The sequence below is a fragment of the Oryctolagus cuniculus genome, chromosome 6 (assembly GCF_051225735.1).
Source record: "Oryctolagus cuniculus isolate XC-2025 breed Fujian yellow rabbit chromosome 6, ASM5122573v1, whole genome shotgun sequence".
In the NCBI taxonomy this organism is placed as follows: domain Eukaryota; kingdom Metazoa; phylum Chordata; class Mammalia; order Lagomorpha; family Leporidae; genus Oryctolagus; species Oryctolagus cuniculus.
In genome coordinates, this window is record NC_142872.1 from 2011866 (window position 1) to 2032883 (window position 21018).

The 21018-nt window shown below is 48.8% G+C and overlaps 1 protein-coding gene across 1 annotated transcript; it reads right to left on the minus strand.

Annotated features, from left to right (window-relative positions):
• Positions 1-350: 350 nt before the first annotated feature.
• On the minus strand, positions 351-8436 carry LOC149125922 (olfactory receptor 2T33-like). The gene is made up of 2 exons (XM_089334723.1): positions 7555-8436; positions 351-3890 (listed from the first exon to the last, which is right to left on the minus strand). The coding sequence occupies exons 1-2, from the start codon at positions 8434-8436 to the stop codon at positions 3843-3845; spliced, it is 930 nt and encodes a 309-aa protein (XP_089190849.1). The 3' UTR covers positions 351-3842.
• Positions 8437-21018: the final 12582 nt, after the last annotated feature.

Sequence of the window (21018 nt, forward strand, 5' to 3'; positions counted from 1 at the left end):
AGCGTGAAGAGGACAACTCTCCTCCGAACGTTCCCTCATAATCTCCTGATATAACGGCAAACAATAAACGCTGATTTCCCTTATTACAGGTTTGATACTGTGTATAACAGGAGGAGTGCACGGAGTAATGGATAGTTTTATTGCACTCTGATGGGCACTGATCCCCAGTGCGGTAAGAGTCTAGCTTAGGTTTGGGAACACAGAACCATCAGGAACCCGGGACGGTCAGATAAGCAGTTTTATCTCCGCAGTCTTGTGTAAAATGCGGCTTTTGAGCACGGCCACGGCCACGGGTTCGTGGGAAGGATACTATTATGCCCCCTGAGCAGGTACAAGGGTGATGCTGCTGAAGGTATTTTTGAATGCCCTGAGGGTTGTCAAGCCCTGCAAAGACTGGTGGAGCCCAATGGATGGTGTAGATTGCCATCATCAGGAGAGCAAGGCTGAGGGCCATTGTATTAGGGCCCTTTGGAGGGGTTAATCAGTGAGCCCTCAGGAAATGTAGCAGGGGAGGAGAGAATAGAGAGAAGATAAGATACACAAATAGCAACAATGGCAACAATTCCAGCAATAATAAGGAGTCCTGTAATGAGTCCCAGTAGCGTCCAGCCGGGTCTTTTCATTCCTGTGGGTATAAAGAAAAGGCGTTCTCAGGGCCAAGTACAGGCTCTGGAACAACATCATTATTTGTAGGAATTGGCGGATTAACTTGTTTAATTAATCTTTCAGGTAGCCATCTTGGTGCCGATTGTTTTTGGTCCAGGATGCAGGCTGAGCCACGTCCCCAAATGAGTACTGGATCTGGGCCGTGCCAGCTACTGGTGAGGGGGTCTCGCCACATTACCATAGGCGGAGCCGTATCAGGGGAAGGGTGCCAATGACGGTCCGCAGCTGAATGATTATTATTATCCAAGGTCAGGAAGTTTAGCACAAAGAGCGCATGATTCAATCGGTCGCGGGGAGAGGCAAAAGACAAGGAAGTGGCTTCAAGCCGAGTGAGCCAAGTTTTTAGTGTTTGATGGGCTCTTTCAATGATTCCCTGTCCCTGTGGATTGTAGGGAATTCCTGTAATGTGGTTAATATGGAGCGCCTCACAAAATTGTTTAAACTTAGTGCTGACATAAGCAGGACCATTGTCTGTCTTAATCTTAACAGGTTTTCCCAGTACAGAAAGAGCTGTGATAAGGTGTGAGATAACATCCTTAGCAGCTTCTCCTGTGTGGGAGGAGGCAAAGACAAAGCCACTATAGGTGTCTATAGAGACATGGAGATACTTTAGTTTGCCAAATTTTGGGAAGTGTGTGACATCCATTTGCCACAGTTGATTAGGGAGAAGACCACGCGGATTGACTCCCAAATGCGGTACAGGTTGGCTTGTAACACATGAGGGGCATTTTTTGACTATTTCACGAGCCTGTTCTCGTGAAATTTTACAAAACAAACGGAGAGATTGAGCATTTAAGTGATGTAACCTATGCAAGTTTTGAGCTTCCTGTACTGATCCCACAATTATGGGGAAGGTAAGCCTTGTAGCAGCATCTGTCTGGGCATTACCTTCTGAATTCTGAGCTTCCTGCACTGATCCCACAGTTGTGGGGAAGGTAAGCCTTGTAGCAGCATCTGTCTGGGCATTACCTTCTGAGTTCTGAGCTTCCTGCACTGATCCCACAGTTGTGGGGAAGGTAAGCCTTGTAGCAGCATCTGTCTGGGCATTACCTTCTGAGTTCTGAGCTTCCTGCACTGATCCCACAGTTGTGGGGAAGGTAAGCCTTGTAGCAGCATCTGCCTGGGCATTACCTTCTGAGAGTGACCCTGGTAGGCTTGTGTGTGCCCTAATATGTCCCAAATAGAAGGGCTGTTGTCTTTCTCGTATTAGCTTTTGAATTTGTATAAACAAGGGCATAGCGTTGGAAGTTGTTTTAAGAAAAGGAGAAGTCTCAAGCAACGGAATGGAGTGAGCTACATATGCACTATCGGTATAAATATTTACAGCCTGACTGGAAAACTGTGTAAAGACTTGAAGTATGGCATACAGCTCAACCAACTGAGCCGACTGATAAGATGTTTTAAATACGTGGGAACGGTTATCTGCCACGAAGGCAGCCATTCCATTGGAGGACCCATCTGTAAACACCGTAACAGCCTTTGGAATGGGGTTACTTTTTGTATTTTTTGGGAAAATAAAGGAATAGGATTGGGCAAACTGTAACACGGGGTCATCAGGGAGGTGATTGTCAATGACTCCCATAAATCCTGACATGGCTATTCCCCAGTCATCAGAAGTTTGAAGAAGGAACTGGGTCTGTTCTCGGGTATATGGCACTACTACAACATCGGGGTCTTTTCCAAAATATTGGCGGGAAAGGAAACGAGCCTTGATGATTATTGAAGCAACCTGAGACAAATATACTGCAATTACCTTAGATGAGGAAATGGGGAGATGAACCCAGAAAAGAGGTTGACCCTTTTTATTGGGCATGATGGATTTTTGCCAAAAAACTCCAGTGGGCGTATGTGGTGTGGCTAAAACTACAAAAAGCAGGGGGAGAGTATAAGAAATCTGTGAAACAAACTGTTGGCTGATGGCTTGCGCTACTTGGTTTAATGCGTCTCCCGCAGCAGGGGTGAGCTCGCGGGGGGAAGAGGGATCTGGGTCTCCTCGCAGAATGTCATTGAGGGGCAAAAGGACATTATTAGATATTTTTAAATAGGGCCTGAGCCATTGAATATCTCCTAGAAGTTTTTGAAAATCATTAAGGGTATGGAGGCAATCCAAGCGGAACTGGATGCGGGGCACAAAAACCAAGTCCTGTTGTAATTTTAAACCTAAATAGGTAAAGGGGTCTTGTAACTGGACCTTATCAGGAGCAATTTGTAAACCAAGGGTAAGAAAGGCTTTAGAAAGTGCTGTAAAGCAATCTTGTAGGTCTGACTTGTTTTGAGCCGCCAGTAAAATGTCATCCATATAATGTAGAATATAAATGTGCGGCCAGTGTAAACGAACCGGGTCCACTGCCTGTGCTACAAACTTTTGACAAAGGGTGGGGCTATTGGCCATTCCCTGGGGCAAGACTTTCCAATGAAATCTTTGCATCGGTCCCTGGAAATTAACACGGGGGAGGCTAAAGGCAAAATAAGGACGATCATCAGGGTGTAGAGGAATAGTGAAAAAACAGTCTTTGAGATCTATAATTATTTTGTAATAACCATTTGGGATGGCCACGGGGGTTGGGATGCCAGGTTGGAGGGCACCCATGGGTGCCATGACCTTATTAACGGCGCGCAAATCCTGTAAAAGGCGCCATTTACCAGATTTTTTCTTTATGACAAAAATGGGCGTATTCCAGGGAGAATTGGAAGGCTCTAGGTGTCCAGCCGCGAGCTGCTCCTGTACAAGCGCTGTAGCGGCATTTAGCTTTTCTTGAGTAAGCGGCCACTGATCCACCCAAACAGGAGTTTGAGTATTCCATGTGATTTTATCTGCATGGGGTACAGGAAGGCCAGTGGCCGTTACTAAAAATCCGAATATCCGAGCCCACGTCTATCTGTTTTAGAGGGGGCTGTAATAGGTTGAGTTATGCCCTGTCTCATTTTTCCAAGTCCTGTGCCAGGCACATAATCCATGCGCAGCATTTGTTGTGTGACCACAGCATTAGGGCTGCACAGGATAACTTCCATTTGGGAGAGAATGTCACGTCCCCACAGGTTAACAGGAAGGCCTGGTAATACAAAAGGAGTCACAGTGCCCTGATTGCCTTCCTTATCTTTCCAGCGTAATACCCTTGAGCTGACTTGGGGGTTATTGGACTGGCCTATACCTCGCAAATCGGTGAGAGATGCGGTCAGTGGCCAATGGGCGGGCCAATGATCTTGAGATATGACCGTGGCATCTGCCCCTGTATCCAAAATGCCCTTGAAATCCTTTCCTTCAATAGTAAGGGTTAACACAGGCCTATTTTTTGTAATTGGCTGGACCCAATAAGCATCCGAGGAGCCCAAAGGGGTAATGCCTCGGGGCCTGGAAGAAATTGAGGATGTACTTCCAGTAATTAAAGGCAGAAGAACCACTTGTGCTAGACGGGTGCCCTGTGGAACGGCAGCTACTCCATTGATAGCGGCTGCTAGGATTTTTATTTCCCCGGTAAAGTCACCGTCAATAATACCGGGAAAAACTTGAATGCCTTTAAGGGTGGCTGATGCTCGGCCAAGAATAAAAGCACAGGTACCCGAAGGCAAGGGGCCCCACACCCCTGTAGGGATAATTTGTGGGCCCTGGGTGGAATCTAATATTGTATCGGAGGCGGCACAGAGGTCCAGTCCTGCGCTACCGGGGGTTGCTCGTTGGAGAGAAGCAATTGTTGAGGTATTTGCTGAGCCTGAGGCTGGGAAGGGACAAACCGTACTGCCCCAGGGTTTGTCCTTTGAGAAACTGGGGCCAGGGGCTGGCCCCTCTGGGAGTTTCCCGGCACACTAGGAGGGAGGGGTTGGCCTGAAGAATTAGTCTTTGACCTGCATTCATTTGCCCAGTGATAACCCCTATGACATCGGGGGCATGGGGTGGAGGGGAGCGGCCTACCTGGAGGAGATGGAGCCGCGCCTTGGGCCATGGGCCTGTTTGATAAGGCAGTTGGACATTCGCGGGCAAAATGTCCAGGCTGTTTACAGGCGTAGCAAGTGGAGGTCCCCTTGGAGGGATTTTGCGTCAGTTTGAGTGCGGCCCCAATTGCCAAGCCCATGGCATGGGCCGATCCCACACCAGCGCAGAGCCTCACATAGTCTGAAAGATCACCCTTATGTTTATGAGGCCGAAGAATATCTTTACAAGCTGGGTTGGCATTTTCAAAGGCGAGGTGCGTAACAAATGCACTTCCATTTTCTCCTGGGCCAACTAGTCTCTCAGCTGCAACATTAAGGCGCGAGACAAAATCACTATAAGGCTCGTCGGGCCCCTGCTGAATCTTAGCCAAAGAGGTAGTGACTGCTCCCCTTTGAGGGAGCTTTCTCCAAGCCCCTAGTCCGGCAGTTTTAATTTGCGCCAGAAGTCCATCAGGGAACTGGGCTTGTGAATTGTTGGAATTATACGGGGCATCTCCCAAAAGTTTTTTGAGGGTCCAATTTTTAGATGAAGCTTTAGCAAAATTTTGTTGGGCTATTTCTTTACAAATTTGAACATAATCAGCCCTCCACAGGACATAGTCACCTCCGCTGAGAGCAGCTCTGGCGAGGAAGTCCCAATCATTAGGTGTAAGCCACCGGGCACTCTGGCTTTCCAATAAGGCCTGAGTATACGGGGCAGTAGGACCATACTGGGTGCAAGCAGTTTTAAGTTTTTCAATAAATCTGAGACTAAGTTTTTTATAGGGTGGCGGCTGTCCATTACCAGGTCCTTGATTGGGGACCTGATCTTCCTCCTCCGACCCAGGTTCCTCACTATCTTCCTCAGAGTGGTGGGGCGAATTCTCCTCAGCCTCATTTTCCCCATCAGCGGCAGGCTCAGAATGACCTCCGGCTTGCCTCCTGGTTACAGGGAAAGCTAGAAGGGGTTGGGTTTTGGACCTGACTTTACCTTGTTTAGGTTTTGGAAGGGGCTGCTCTAAGGCAAGGTGGCGGAGCTCCTCGTCAAGGGATTTTATTTCCTTAAGGAGCTGGATGTGCTCTCGTCTCTGTTGAAGTGACTGTCACAAGGCCAACAAGTCAGGCACAGGAGGGTTAAAGTCATAGAGAGCGGGGGCACAAATGGGAAGGTGCGGGTGAGTATTGTATGGCGGGGGATTTTTAACATTTTGGGGCCAATTGGAATTATGATAGTGCACGACCTCTTCCTCTGGGGCAGCTTCCTCATCTGAATCTAATTTGTCTCGGATGGCAGGATATAGTCGGCTCGCTTCGTTGGTAGGGGCTAAAGTGGACTCTTTAATTTTATTGTTGGGGTCATCATCAGTGGAGGGTATATCTAGAATGACAGATGGGCATTTAGATGCAGGTCGGGAGGATTGCTGTAACGTCTCCTCACCATCCCTTACTAGGGCATCAATAGTCTTATCTAGGTGACGGGTTTTTAGAATGTCATTAATCAGGTTCCAATATGAAAAAATCGTAATAGGCACTTTTGCAGGGCCAAAGATCTCATGAAAATCCTTTAAACAACTTCCAACTCTTTCCCACTTGATCTCGTCAATTGTTCCTTCCTTGGGGAACCAGGGACACAATCTTTCTACATACTCAAAAAATGCCTTTAGATCCTTATTTTTAACCCGAACTCCTCGTGTCTTGAGGGCCTCCCTGAGACCTGAAATGAACATTTCCCGTGACGATAATGCCTGTCCCATGGCTGTCACTTACCTTGCGCCGTCTTCACTCCGCAGCGTCGACCGATGCTAATGATCTCGGGTGGGCAGTTCCGAGCCGGTCGCACAATCACTTGGATCCAAGTTTTCCTCCTGGAAGGCGGCGTTCCTCCAATCTTACAGGCACTCGAACCCCAAGGGCCACACTCGAGCCCCACGTTGGGCGCCAGTTGTCCCGTCCCGCGGGACAGCAACTGGGGCCGAGCACCTAGAAGGAGAAATGAAAGGGACAGGAGACACAAAGATGGCAGCAAGACAGGTGCCGATCAAGCTGCGACTTTATTTTTCAACCACACACTTATATATCATCGAGGCAGGGTATCGGGAGGGGGAAGGAGGGTGGGCTTATCTTGTAGCTGCAATGCTAGTGCAAGTAGGGGAAAGGTTACAAGGCCTTAAGGCACAAGGTCACACAAGGTTGCGTTATCAGTACTATCAGGTCTGGCCTGTCCAGCCCTGTCTCTCAACTAAGAGGTCACATGCTGCGTGGTCCCCGACAGCTTTTCACCTCAGCTCTGTGCTACGTTGTTTGTGCTGGTAAGAAGCTGGTAATAAATCCTCTTGCTGTTGCATCAGTCTGCCATTTGTGAGTTGTTTTGAGGAGGGTCTCATACCGGACACAACAATCCCTGTACCTCTCTGTAGAATCCCTCTGGGTGCAGGGCTTACTGGATATGGAATCCCTCCCAGAACTTCATAATAGCCCCCTTGGTGAAGGATAGATGAGATTCCTCTAAGCTGCCCTCAGAGAGAGGGCTGGGATCCACCTAACCAGCTACTGAACAAAGACAAGGCTTTTGATCCATGAATTCTGACATGTTTCTACATTTTTCATCATTCTACCACACAGAAATTTTGATTTTTTTTCTTTGGCCCCTTCATACAGACATAGGTTCATGTCTACCTGGCTACCACTGATCTATCTGTATTTTTTCTCTTTTTTTCTGACTCTCTCTCTGTCTCTCAAACAAATAAATAAAAATAAATGCTCAGACATTAAATTTCTCTACAATTGACTCAGTTCTTAGCAACTTTTCATGCTGATTCATAAGCTTTACTTTCGCCTAATTCATTATTAAAATAGAGAAAATGTCACATTTAAAATGTTCAGTTCAGGCAGTTAAGCTCATCTTAAACAATGGGCCTAAGTGTGCTGGCATTTTGGAGTTACGGATATCGCAAACCATCTCTCCAGGGCGCCCTTGACCTCGCTGTTCCTCAGGCTGTAGATGAGGGGGTTCAGCATGGGTGTGAAGATGGTGTAGAAGGCCGACACAGCCTTGTCATGGCTGGCTGACCTGGAGGACCTGGGTCTCATGTAGACAAACATGGCGGCTCCATAGAAGAGGCCCACCACAGTCAGGTGGGAAGAGCAGGTGGCCAAGGCCTTCTTGCAGGCTTCTGTGGAGCGCATGTGGAGAACAGCAGCCAGGATGAGGCTGTAGGAGATCAGGATGAGGGAGAAGGGGACCAGGAGCATCAATACGCAGCAGATGTACATGGCATACTCAAAGACAGACGAGCGGGCACAGGCCAGGCGCATCAGTTCGGGAGCCTCGCAGAAGAAGTGGTTGATCTCACGTGACCTGCAAAACGGGAAGCTCAGGGTGACGGCAGCCTGCAGGAGGCCGTCAGCAGCCCCCAGGATCCACGACCCCGCAGTCACTTGCAGACATAAGCGCCAGCTCATGAGAACCAGGTAGCGCAGTGGGTGGCAAATTGCCACATAGCGGTCATAGGACATGGCTGCCAGGAGGAAGCTCTCCCCGCCGGCCAGGGTCAGGAAGAAGAAAATCTGCGACCCACACCCCGTGCGGGAGATGGACTTCCTTCCGGTCAAGTAGTCGGCAGCCATTTTGGGCACCGTGGTGGAAACCAGCATGACGTCCATGAGGGAGAGCTGGCTCAGGAGGAAGTACATGGGCGTGTGGAGCCGGCGGTCCCGGGCAATCAGGAGCAGCATGAGTGCATTGCCCACCACGGAGGCAGTGGCTACTGCCAGCACCACTGTGAAGAGAAAGCGGTGGAGTCTTGTGTGGTTGAAGAACCCCAGGAGAATGAAGTCTGAGGTGGCGTTTCTCTTCTCCATGATGTCTGCAAATGGGAGGAGCAGAGAGGCAGGGTCACTGTCTGGACGCACTGACTGTGCTTACATAACTGCTGGACGTGCACTGGCCGTGGACTGCAAGGCCCGAGGGCTTCCCACCCACTCGCCACCATCTGGCCTTGCACGTACAAGAGGTCTTCAAAAAGTTCGTGGAAACACATATTCTGGTGAAAAATGCATGGATATCAAAAGTTTTTGCACCAAAATAAGCTTAGTTTTAAATTCCATTTTTCCAGAACTTTCTGAATACCCTTCTAACTCAGTTTTATAATGTTTTAACAGATGTCGAGAATGTACTCCACTCTGTCCAGGATTAAATAATGGCCGAGGATCACGTTTGCCATTTTTATATTGCTTGTACTGCTATTATTGAGTTTTTACTATGCTTAAACCAAAATTAACCAGCTGAGAAAAAAAAGTCACTTGGAAAAATGCTGCTTATATTTGTTTGAGTCACAGATGATTTGTCTTCAGTGTTTGGAAACTTAAATTAGGGTCCTCAGAAAAATAAACAAGAGAAGTTATTTGTTTTCATGTGAATCAGAATGCTCACAGAATGAAATATATGCATGTAAATAAAAGAGCATCTTCCTTTAAGCTGTAATAGTTTCCTAAGTAATTGATGAAAATTCTCTGATCGCTCACTAACCGGCTCTTTAACCGGATCGTTAAGACGCAGACATTCTTGTCTGATGCTTCCTGCTCTGAACCCTTCAGCACCTGGCCCACACTTCACAGAAGAAGCAGGATTTCTTCCCAAGCCTACAGGGGTTTGTAGAGAAACGCTGCGCAGTCTCGTGCCAAAGTGCAGCACCATGGAGACCTGGAAGCCTGGCAGCGGAGCAGGGGAGCACGGGGCTGTCTGCCGGTGGCAGGAGGGAGATGGTGAGGAGTGCGGGACACAGCTCCAGGGAGCACTGTTGTTACTCACAGAGGAAGAGCAGATTCAGAAAGAAAGACAAGTGCATTTAAAAAGAAATACCTAAATTGATACTAGGCCTATACTTTAAAAAGATCTCAGTATTTCATCAACTATTCATGTGTTTAAGGTTATGCAAAGTTACTGAGCCCACAAAGATGAGCACAGTTCCATTGGCTCACAGCTTGCAGGCTGTAATACATTGAGCATAAGAAAAGCATTTCTGAAGTTTATAATTTTCTTAAGTTATTAATTTACTTATTTTGAGAAACAGAGATAGATGATTGAGAGATGATAGATAGAGGATAGATGACAGACATCTGCTGGTTCAATCCCAATGCCAGCAACAGCTGGGCTGGGCCAGGGCTGAAGCCAGGAGCCCAGAACTCCATCTGGTTCTCCCATGTATGTGGCAGGGACCCAACTACTAGAACCATCACCTGCTGCCTCCCAGGGTGTGCATGAGAAGAAGCTGGACTTGAAGAGGAGGAGGACTCAGTCCCAGCACTGCTCTGCGGAACACGGGTCTCCCAAGCAGCGTCTTAGCTGCCAGGCTAAGTGCTCCCCACCAGCTCTTTATGGTTTTTGAGCTGCGTAGTAAGAACATGACCTGCAAACTTGCAGGAACAGAAGAGCACAGAGCTGCAAAAAGTCAGCTCCTCTCTGAGGCAAACAATGCCCCGAGGCTCTGCATTTGCACAAAGCCAGGACTGTGCTGTCTCTGGCTTGATGCTGTGACTCCCCTGATGCCGGGAGCTCGGGAGCTTGGGGCAGCTGGAGCCCCGCTTCTGCACAGCTGCCTCCCAGCCGGGGGCTGCAGAAGGGCAGTGTCTGTGGCTCAGTGAGTTGCTGTGGGGCAGGTGATATGGCGTTGCAGGTTAAGCCACAGCCTGTGGCACCGGCGTCCCACATGGGTACCCATTCATGTCCCTGCTGCTCCACTTCCAACCCAGCTCTCTATTACTGTGCCTGGGAAAGCAGCAGCAGATGGCCCAAGTGTTTGGGCCCCTGCACCCGTGTGGAAGACCCGGAAGAAGCTCCTGGCTCCTAGCTTCAGGATAATTCAGCCCTGACCATTGTGGCCATTTGGTGCAGGAACCAGCAGATGGAAGATTCTCTCTCTCTCTCTCTCTCTCTCTCTGTAACTCTGCCTTTCAAATAAATCAAATAAATCTTTTTAAAAATTGCTGTGTGTGCCACAAGTACATTCAGATGCAAGCAGATCTAACACTCATAACATGGAAAAAGTAAGTTATCAGGAAAAAAATGTGTGGAAAATGCACTTTATGAAAAAGAAAGGCCACACATGGTTTCAAAATAAACTTATCTGTTAATTAACAAAAAACCACCAGTGTCTTTGGGGTGGCTTGCTGAAGTGAAGTGAAGGGAAACAGGCAAAACAGGCCAAGACTTCACCTAATGTTTTGTCCAGTCTTCTTGACTTTCTCAGCCTTCTGTCTAGCCTGCGCAGCCCCTTGTTTTATGTTTTTGGTGCTCACACAAACAGCATTGAAAGCATCTTTCTCTCCTTATTGCCACAGCCGCTGACTCCTTGGCTGTAGCTTCCTTTGCCTCCACCATAACATGAAGCCACCTTCCCACTCCTTTGATTGCTATAAAAGAACAGGGGACTTGGGAAGACAGGGCTTGGTTAGGAGTCATGGCATTCCAAGTACAGCAGGTTCACAACTGTGCTTTGTGACAGGACTTGCAAAGAACACGGAATGATATTTTCTGAGTACTGCATATGAAATACACATTGTGTGCTAGAACTCAAACATTAAATCATGGGAAAGCAAAGAATCATGGCTGTCATTCTCTGTGGAATGCAGAACAAGTTGCTTTAAGTTATTTTTTACTTCTTTGTTGATTTGTATGTTTCAAATTATAAATCTTCTAAACAGATTATTCGAAGAGATAAATGTCTTGCACATGGAAGATTTTTTTAATAGTTGCAAAAAATCATTTAGCATATTCTCAGTTTATTTTAATTTCAACTTTTTTTAAGTCTATATCCTATGTTGCCTTTTATTTTTTACATACCACAAGCTTAAAAGTCACAGCACACAATGGCAATTTGATGATTTGCTCTAAGGCTGTTGCAATGAGAAGGTAAGATCTAAAGATTTGAAAAGAATAAATTCTGCATTGCAGATGGTTATAACCTTTTCAGAATTAAATATTCCAAGACTAGAGGTACAAGTGGGACAGGAGAGAGAGAGGGGAGCATCGGACACAATACAGAGAGACACAAGTGTGTCTCCAGCTAACTCTATCACTTTCATTTGGAACTGTGACTCTGTAAAGCAGAAATGTAACTGTTAGGTAGGAAGTCAGATATGAGTGTGTGACATAAAGGCCTAAAGAGAAGACATCTATGCATCTCAAAGTCATCCTGATAATGTTTTTTTTTGGGGGGGGGGAGTCCAGTATCTGCATCCTGCCCTGCCCCCTTCTACCCAATAACCTGCCAGCTGGGGGTCCCCGCCCCTTCTGCCTGATAATCTTCCAGATGCAGTGCAGCATCTGCATTTCAAATACCCTGCTCCAGATCCTGATTCTCCAGGGGGTCTTGCTCACCCTTCTTCTAACTCAGGGTGGTGCCAGCCAGGTTTCCTCCTGTCTGATACCTTCAAGGGAAAACTCAGATAGGAGTTTTAGTATTTACATCCATAAAGTCTTTTGTTTCAGGAGGAGATCTGTGAAGACAAAGACCCATCTCCTTAAAAAAACCGGGCCTCAACTGGACTGTGCCTCTCTGCTGAGCCTCCTGCCTGGCCTGGCCAGGTGTATTCCACTCAACCATGTAACCCCGCTCTCCCCTAATCTGAGCGACTGGGCACTCTCTCTCAGGCTCTGTCTGGAGAGGTGCCCATCCGTTCTTACGGATGTCCCTGCCCTAATAAACCTTGCTATTTTACTTTCCACTACTCTCTGTCTCATGCCTGAATTCTTTCTTGCGCGAAGACAAGAACCCTGCCATTCACTGGTAACATAGGTAACATAACAAACAACTGACTCTGTTCTCTTACACTGATAAAACCCTGTGTGTAATATGTAATAAATTAGACTTTTCAGGGTGCTGGAGCAATCAAATAATTGTATACAAAAATCAATTTAAATTTACTACTTAATTTTTCTTTCATGTAATGCAGCTTGATCATCTTGCTAAAATTCATTCAAGTCTATTTTAAATGAAGGGTTTGGGGCATTATGGATAAACAGCTGCACTCATGCTCTTAGAGAAATATTTATTCCTTAACTAAAAGGCTGTGTAATAAATTCATGAGAATGTGGATGCTGCTGTATTCTGATATTCATTAAGATGCCTGCAAATGAGAGGAAAAGTTAAAACCATATAGACACTTTTTAGAAACAGTTTAGAGTATATGTATGGGCATGTACACACACACACACACACACACGCTGTTTTCCCAGAAGTGGGAGAAACTGCCCTCTTCCAGGAATAGGAGATGGACAGCTGTCCACCTAGATGTGCATCCTTCAGAGAGAGAAAGGGAGACACTTGTGTTGTTCATGGAGCAGCACATCTGACCCTAACTGCTTTCTGATCACACCCACCTGTGAGCAGCCCAGGTCGGTGAGCCATGGATTCCCCTGGCATCTTCCCACAGGGTGGCTGCGGTTCACACTGCTCATGCCCTTGGCCTCAGGCCTTATTTAAAATCCTCTCTGGCTGCTCCTAACTCCCTGCACCTCCAGAACGACTTCCCTGGAGCAAAGCCACTTTAAAAGGCAAACAGCATTGTCAGGGGATCAGGTATTTAATTGTTGTCTAGCAGAAACTAATGTGGTGAGCTGATTTAGCTCCCAGATTGTGTGGGAAGCAGAAGAGGCCCGCCAGGTGAGAATGGCAGAGCAAGGGGCAGGCAAGTGCAGACCTGGACCCTCCGTGGGTGTCACCAGATTGCCTGAAATAGACACTGCTCAACTTCTTAAGTGTCGTGATGACAGGGATAGGTTTTACCTGTCAATCATTTCCAGGTGCGAGTGAGAACACCGGGCATTTTAGAACTTGCATGCGCTTGACTTGATTTTCGAAACAGCCCTTGTACGTGTCAGTGTCTCCATCTTATAGCAATGCAAGCAGGTCCGTGGTGCTCAGAACCAGCACCATAGAAGAATCCAGTGCTCAGATCACTTTAGTTTTCTGGTTCTCAAACTTCAGGGGAACACCAGGAACCCTTTGAAGCCTTGTTCTTTGCATGCTGAGAAACATCACCTTAAATGAACTAGCTAGGGGCTGGTGCTGTGGTGTAGTAGGCTGATTGCCTGGGGTGCTGGCCTGCCTTATGGGTGCCAGTTCTAGTCCTGGCTGCTCCTCTTCTGATCCAGCTCTCTGCTGTGGCCTGGAAAAGCAGTAGAAGATGGCCCAAGCACTTGGGCCCCTGCGCCCGCATGGGAGACCCAGAAGAAGTTCCTGGCTCTTGGCTTTGGATTGGCCCATCTCTGGTCATTGCAGCCATTTGGGGAGTGAACTAGCAGATGAAAGGCCTGTAGAAGGCATGTCTCTCCCCCCCTCTATCAGTAGCTCTACGTCTCAAATAAGCAAATAAAATCTTTTTGTAAAAAATGAACTACCTAAAAGTGAATTTTGAGTCAATCCTGAGCTGCTTTTCAGTGCTTTGATAATCAAGTCTCAAATCTGTGTGATTAGTTTTCCTTCCGTTTTGCTTTGCTTTTAATCTTGCTTCCATCTCTTACCCATTCCGTGACCCAGAATAGCCATTCTAAATGAGTCTCATGTCTCTTCCTGAGCCCCCTGTCCCACTGTGGAGCTAATCACAGCTGAGCAGCTGGTGGAAGGAAGGAGGTATTTATTTTCTAAAGCTCAGAGTCAGAAACCAGACAGCTGTCTCCGAGTTCCTAGGTTTCCTGAGGAGCGAGGGGTTGTGCATGTGGAAAGTGGCGTGGATGGGCGCGTGCTCCGCTCCTGTGCGGGGCTCTGGTTGCTCTGCTGTGTGTGGGGCCCTCCTGTGACTGGTCAGTGACATTGACATTGCGTTCGTTTGGGAATTTCAGCAATGGCAAATAGGCTTTGGTTTCCTTGGGGGCTACCTGTAGGCTGCTGTCTTTTGTTTTCAGGGCCTGGGATTCCTGTGGAAAGAAAAAAAATCCTTAATCCAGGAGCTAACATGGAGTTGTTAGCTGTGGAGGAGACAGCTGACCTCATGAGCCCTGTGGTGGGGACACTGTGGGCTGCTGGGTCAGGAAGCTGACTTGCAATCACCCAAGCAGGACAAAGAAACCCCAAGGCAAGGGAAGGAGTCTGAGAGACCAGAGCCTGCTGGTATCCAGATCAGATATACAGATTTACAAACTGATAGAAACCTCGGGCTATAGGGATCATTAGACAGATTTTTTACGCCCCTAAGTGTGTGAGAGGAGCTTCCTAGGGAGGGAGATTTACAGTGTTGAACCCCCGTTGAGGTGTGGCAGGAGCAGAAGAGGATCATGTGGTCAGCCCAGAAGAACTGAGATAGGGAACACAGTCTCCCGACTTCCATGTGGAATGGGAGGCAGTAGCAAGAGAAGCTGGCGTCTCGTCCAGTGCCTGCAGACGCCATGCTTAGTCTGTCAGCAATTAATATTAATTCATTAACCATTCATGTCAAACTTTAGGGCTTCAAGGAATCTCAGAAGGGAAACTCCGTCCAACCACAGCACTGAGCACCATGAGTCATGGGGGACATGCAAATCACAGCCATCACAAGATCTCACAAGCGTCAGGGATGCCACTGTGCGAAGAAGAGACAGAGCAAGTGCTGGTGAGGTCTGGGACCTCAGGTAGAAATGTAAAAGTGGGTGGAAGGACTGCATGTGGAGTAGCAGGCTACTGCAGTGTTCATACCCATATCAGAGTGCTGGTTCAAGTGCAGCTTCCTGCTCATTCACCATGGGAAGGCAATGGAAGATGGCCTGGGAGCTTGGCCCCTAACACCTATGTGGGAGACCAGAATGGAGCTTCAGGCTCCTGGCTTTGGCCTGACCCAGACTTGACTGTTGCAGGCTTTTGGAGAGTGAACCAGCAGATGGAAGTTTCTCTCTCTCTCTCTCTCTCTCTCTCTCTCTCTCTCATTACCTATCAAAAAAAGACCCAAAGAAAGAAATGCAGGGCCGGCGCCGTGGCTCACTAGGCTAATCCTCCACCTAGCGGCACCGGCACACCGGATTCTGTCCCGGTTGCCCCTCTTCCAGGCCAGCTCTCTGCTGTGGCCCGGGAGTGCAGTGGAGGATGGCCCAGGTGCTTGGGCCCTGCACCCCATGGGAGACCAGGAAAAGCACCTGGCTCCTGGCTCCTGCCATCGGATCAGCGCGGTGCGCCGGCCGCAGCGCGCCGGCCGCGGCGGCCATTGGAGGGTGAACCAACGGCAAAAGGAAGACCTTTCTCTCTGTCTCTCTCTCTCACTGTCCACTCTGCCTGTCAAAAAATAAAAACAAATAAAAAAAAAAAGAAATGCAAAATGATAGAGCCACTGTGAAAAATAGTGTGCAGTTCAAAAAGTTAAAAATTCAATGACCTTCTGAGCTAGTCACTGTACTTCTTGGTTGAAAGTAGAGTCTCAGAACGATATTTCCCTTTTTTCCTGGATTTCTTCTATTTTTAAAAGAAATCTATTGGCTGGCGCCCCGGCTCACTAGGCTAATCCTCTGCCTTGCGGCGCCAGCACACCGGGTTCTAGTCCCGGTCGGGGCGCTGGATTCTATCCCGGATGCCCCTCTTCCAGGCCAGCCCTCTGCTGTGGCCAGGGAGTGCAGTGGAGGATGGCCCAAGTGCTTGGGCCCTGCACCCCATGGGAGACCAGGATAAGTACCTGGCTCCTGCTATTGGATCAGTGCGGTGCACCAGCCACAGCGCGCCGGCCATGGCGGAAATTGCAGGGTGAACCAACGGCAAAGGAAGACCTTTCTCTCTGTCTCTCTTTCTCTCTCACTGTCCACTCTGCCTGTCAAAAAAAAAAAATTTATTAATATATTAGATTCTCAGGGTCACACAAAATGCGGGATAATTACTACAACACAGTTCTCACCAATTCTCTTGTTAATATGCTATTAATACAGACAGAATACATTCCATACAGTCCATAGATGCAATTCCAAGAATATAATGATACTTCCCTCATCATCTCTCCCTCTCTTTCTCTCTTCTTTTTTCTTTCTTTCCTTCCCTCCTTCCTTCCTTTCTTCTCAGAAAGCCTCTTCACCATGGTTAACCCAACTGTGGTTATTCCTTACGGAGTGGGCTTATGGAGATGCCACAGGAGCAACTCACTCACCCTTGGGCTCCTCATAGTTGAGACTCTGGAAACCCATTTCCTGCCCCCCAGTGCCCCCCTTCCTGACCACAACTCCCACTGCTATGGCTGTCTCAGCCTCTGGGCAGGGGCTCTGACTTCACACCAGTTTCAGCAGCACAGACAGTTCTCCTGGGAATTCATGTCCCTGTGTGGATGAGGATGAGGATGGTGCAGCACAGAGTGGAGTGAGGAGAGGCTCAGGAGGAGTGGACCCTACAGAGGGTAGCTGTGGGCAGAGCAAGTCCCTCCATGCTCACCCACGGAAGCAAGGCCAAGGGTGAGGCCTGGAGGGAGGGCAGCCAGATGCTCAGTCCAAGAGAATTTGAATTCTGGATGCATGCACTTTCTCTCTTTTTTTTTTTTTAAAGAATTTATTCATTTATTTGAGAGGTAGATTTTCAGACAGAGAGAGGGAAAGGTAGAGAGAAAGGCCTTCCATCCTCTGGTTCACTCCCCAAATGGTCCCAGTGGCCGGAACTGAGCTGATCTGAAACCAGGAACCAGAAGCTTCTCCCGAGTTTCCCACGAAGGTGCAGAGGCCCAAGCACTTAGGACATCCTTCACTGGTTTCCCAGGCCATTGCTGAGAGCTGGATTGGAAGAAGAGCGGCTGGGACTAGAGCCAGTGCCCATATGGGATGCTGGAGCCACAGGTGGAGGATTAACCTACTGCACCATGGTGCAAGCCCCTGAAAGGTAGAATTACAGAGAGGCAGAGGCAAAGAGGGAGAGAGAGGAGAGGTCTTCCATCTGCTGGTTTACTTCCCAGATGGTAGAAATGGTTGGAGCTGAGCCCATCCAAAGCCAGGAGCTTGGAGTTTCTTCCAGGTCTCCCACACGGATGCAGGGGCCCAAGCACTGGGGCCATGTTCCGCAACTTTCCTCGGACATTGCGGAGAGCTGGATCAGAAGTAGAGCAGCTGGGACTTGAACCCATGCCCATATGGGATGCCGGCACTGCAGACAGCAGCTTTACCCACTACACCACAGTACCAGCCCCTGCATTTTCTTCTCCCGGTTGATTCTAAGGACTGTGAAAATGGGCTGGTGTTTGGGGGGGCGTGGGGGAGGCCTGGATTACTAGTTTTAGTGACTGTGACCTGGCAGAGAGCCTGTGTCGGGGTTTGGGGTTCCCTGAGCTGGGTTTCACTTCCTGTGTGGGACAGGGCTACTGCCAGGCTGAGGTGGCCTTCACTGAGCTGGAGTCTTCCAGGTAGATGCAGGGACAGCACTGCCGAGGGTGCCAGTAGAAGACAACAGTGGCCATGAGACCTCTGCCTGTGCATAGCTCCTCCAATCCCACGTGTCAAGCAGCAGAGCTCCTTTGGCCAGTTTTGTCCTGTGTGGCATTGTGTCTTAATAGGCACTGATATTACCGAGAACATGTTACAAGACCCTAGGGCACAAGCCACGATCCAGAAGACAGACTTGTATGTGTCACTGGATATCCTTTCGATGGCTGTGTGAGATGGTTCGACTTCATGGAGCCTGCTGATCCCTGCCTGGGAAGAAGACACTGTGCTGTCTCCCTTAGTTCCTACAGTGCCCTGAAGCCCCCGTTGTAAAGACGTGAAGTCTCCAGTCTCCCTGCCTGCATTGCTTCCCTGTCCACGGTGCGCCAATCTGGAGTGGGAGCGTGCTGGATGGCACCACATATCGGAACCAGCTGATCCCTGTTTTCATGGGTCCCCATTTGCCCTAGTACAAACGGGAGAAAGCACTTCTGTCATAACAACATTTATTTAGTCGCCATTCCCAATAATTCCTCTGCAAACCCGGCAGAGAGGGGACAGGAAATTATCCATGGTTCCAGCTCCACTTCGCTCAGTTGAGCACTTGGACACACACTTTCTGCATCTGTAACCCTGAGTCCCTGACAGACGAAGCCCCGCAAGCACTGCGGTCACGTGCTCAGGCGGTAGCCGTGTCCTCTCTTCATCTCACTCTGAGCAGCAGCCAAATGCAGCAGAGGAGCTGGGGTGCTGACCCATCCAAGTCCAGGACTGCGCTGATCTGCAGCCCAGCAGGGCAGGTGGAAAGGCTGAGGCGTGGGTCCCCATGGACTTGGACATTGGGGATCAATTAGCGGAGAGGGAGGAATGTGTCGAGGTGATGGGGTGAGGCCCTGCACGTAAAGCACAGCACCTCACACCCCCGGGCTCCACGCAGGACCTGAGCAAGCTGCGTGAGAAACATCTGTCTGTTTTCTAGGAGCAAGGTGGAAGGAGAGGGAGATGGGTTCACTCAGCATGGCACACGCGAAAGAGGAAGAGTGCACAAGGGGCGGCGGAGGTGTTTTCTGATTTTAATGTAAGGAGAAGGGCTGGGGTGGGGGAAGGAGGCATGACACCGTTTCTCAGGACTTCCCTCCCATGGATTTTTTTTTCAGATTACGAGATTCTCACAGCTGTAGCAGATTTTGGTTTGATGAGGGGCCCATCGATCAGTGACACGTCCGTTCATCTTTGCCTTGGTGACATGCTGTGTGAGCACCATGTGGCACTGGGACATTGTAAAATTTCAATGGGCTGTCAGCACGAAGTGTGTCACACTAAAACTGCTCCTTCTTCCAGTACACACGCTCTGGACCTGAGACAAAGCAGGTCCCAGTAACACTGCTGAATCCTGACACCTGGGTTAGCTTTAACCCAAGGAGTTATGATGGAGATGCAGTTTCTTTAGCACAAGGAAATGGCTGTGCTGTCCAGGAAACAGGCAGCTCCATGAAAAACTGCCGACGCCAAAAGTGAGTCTAAGGTGCACCTGCTCTTGCCTGTGAAGCCAGGCTCAGAACTGAATTCTCTAGGCAAGAGGCCTCTCAGGCTAAGTAGGGAATGACAAGGAGAGTGACCCTTGCTGGGGACAAGCTGTGTGCACAGCTCACTCAGTTCTGTCTGCCAAGCTGTCGGCAGGAAGTGAGCAGAGCCTTGGGCGAGTGGCTTGTTGGTCTTGGGCTGATGGTCTGGAAGTCTTTTTGAAAGAGTGGATCACTCTTCACTTCTGGAAAATAAGTTCAGGACTTTCATTTTCTATGCTTACATATAATAGCTCATGGATCTTTTCATCTCTTTCTTTTGAAATGTACATAAATTTCAGCGATAAACTTTCTAGATGTCCAAGGGAGGTACTAAGCTTGGGCCCACTCCACAGTCACAGGAACAGTATTCTCCAGGTGCAAGTAGGACCGCGGAGGTGGTGTTTCCTGTGACTCTGGTGCAGCACGTCATGGCCCCTGCCCAATAGGGTGGTGAGGTATCAATGGAAATAGACCCTGAGCCCAGCTCCAGAACCCATGCCTTGAGGCTGCAAGTCCAGGATTCACAGAATCCTGAAAAGAACCACGCTTCCATTGTCCGGCATCGTGTGTGGTTTCAGCCTAGGAAACACAGGGGCTGTAGTGACAGCCATCAGGCGTCCGGCTCCAGTCTGCACAGCAGACATCAAGATGTGAACCTGTGTCTCCCTTTGAACAGGAAGCCTGAGAACAGGGAAACTTTCAGTCCTTTGTGCTCAGGGCTTGCTGTGGAGCCCACACCTGCTGGGAGCCTTGCTGGACTCTTTCTTCCCTTGAATCTAAACCTGAGTTTAAAAAGCAATGAAGAAAGCAGCCAGAGGAGGCTCTGCTCTGCTTATTTCCAGGGCTTCTATGTGCAAGAATAATCTTAACTGATCTGCTTTCACTTTATAAGAGAGAACTCTCACACAAACGTAGTTTTGAGGCAAGTACTTGGTTCAATTCAATGCGTAGCTCCCATATGGCCTGGAGAGCTGAACCAATGACTTTACCTGCTCATCACACCTCTGTCCCCAGGGAGGATGCATTTTCAGTTTTAAATGGTAGAGGAAGCAAGGACTCTGTCACCCAAGCAGGCACCCTTGCCCGGTGGTATCTGCCCCGTCCAGTCCTTTCTTGTGCACTCTTTATTGACGGCATTGTCCGTCACTCATCTGTAATATCAATTCCACATTAGCTCTGGCAAACCCTCACTCAGCGTTTCCGTCAAAGTTAGCAAAGCCACAGGAGGGTCCAGTTGATCTTCAGGCTCTGAAAGTAAATGATCGCCACAAGCTGTTACTTCGCTATTCTTTGCAACTGGGAAATAAAGAACCCGAGCAGCACCCAGGTCAATGTATGACGATGTCCAGCTTCCTGACAATGCCCCTGGGAGGCAGCAGGTGAGGGTCTAAGTGCCTGGGTCCCTTCCACCCACATGGAAGACCGGCCTGGAGTCCACCGAGTCTTATTGGACTATGGGGCCTTGACCATAAAGAAAGGATTTGGGAAGGGATGAGTCTCAGAGGCCAGCCATAGGGTCATTGGGCAGGA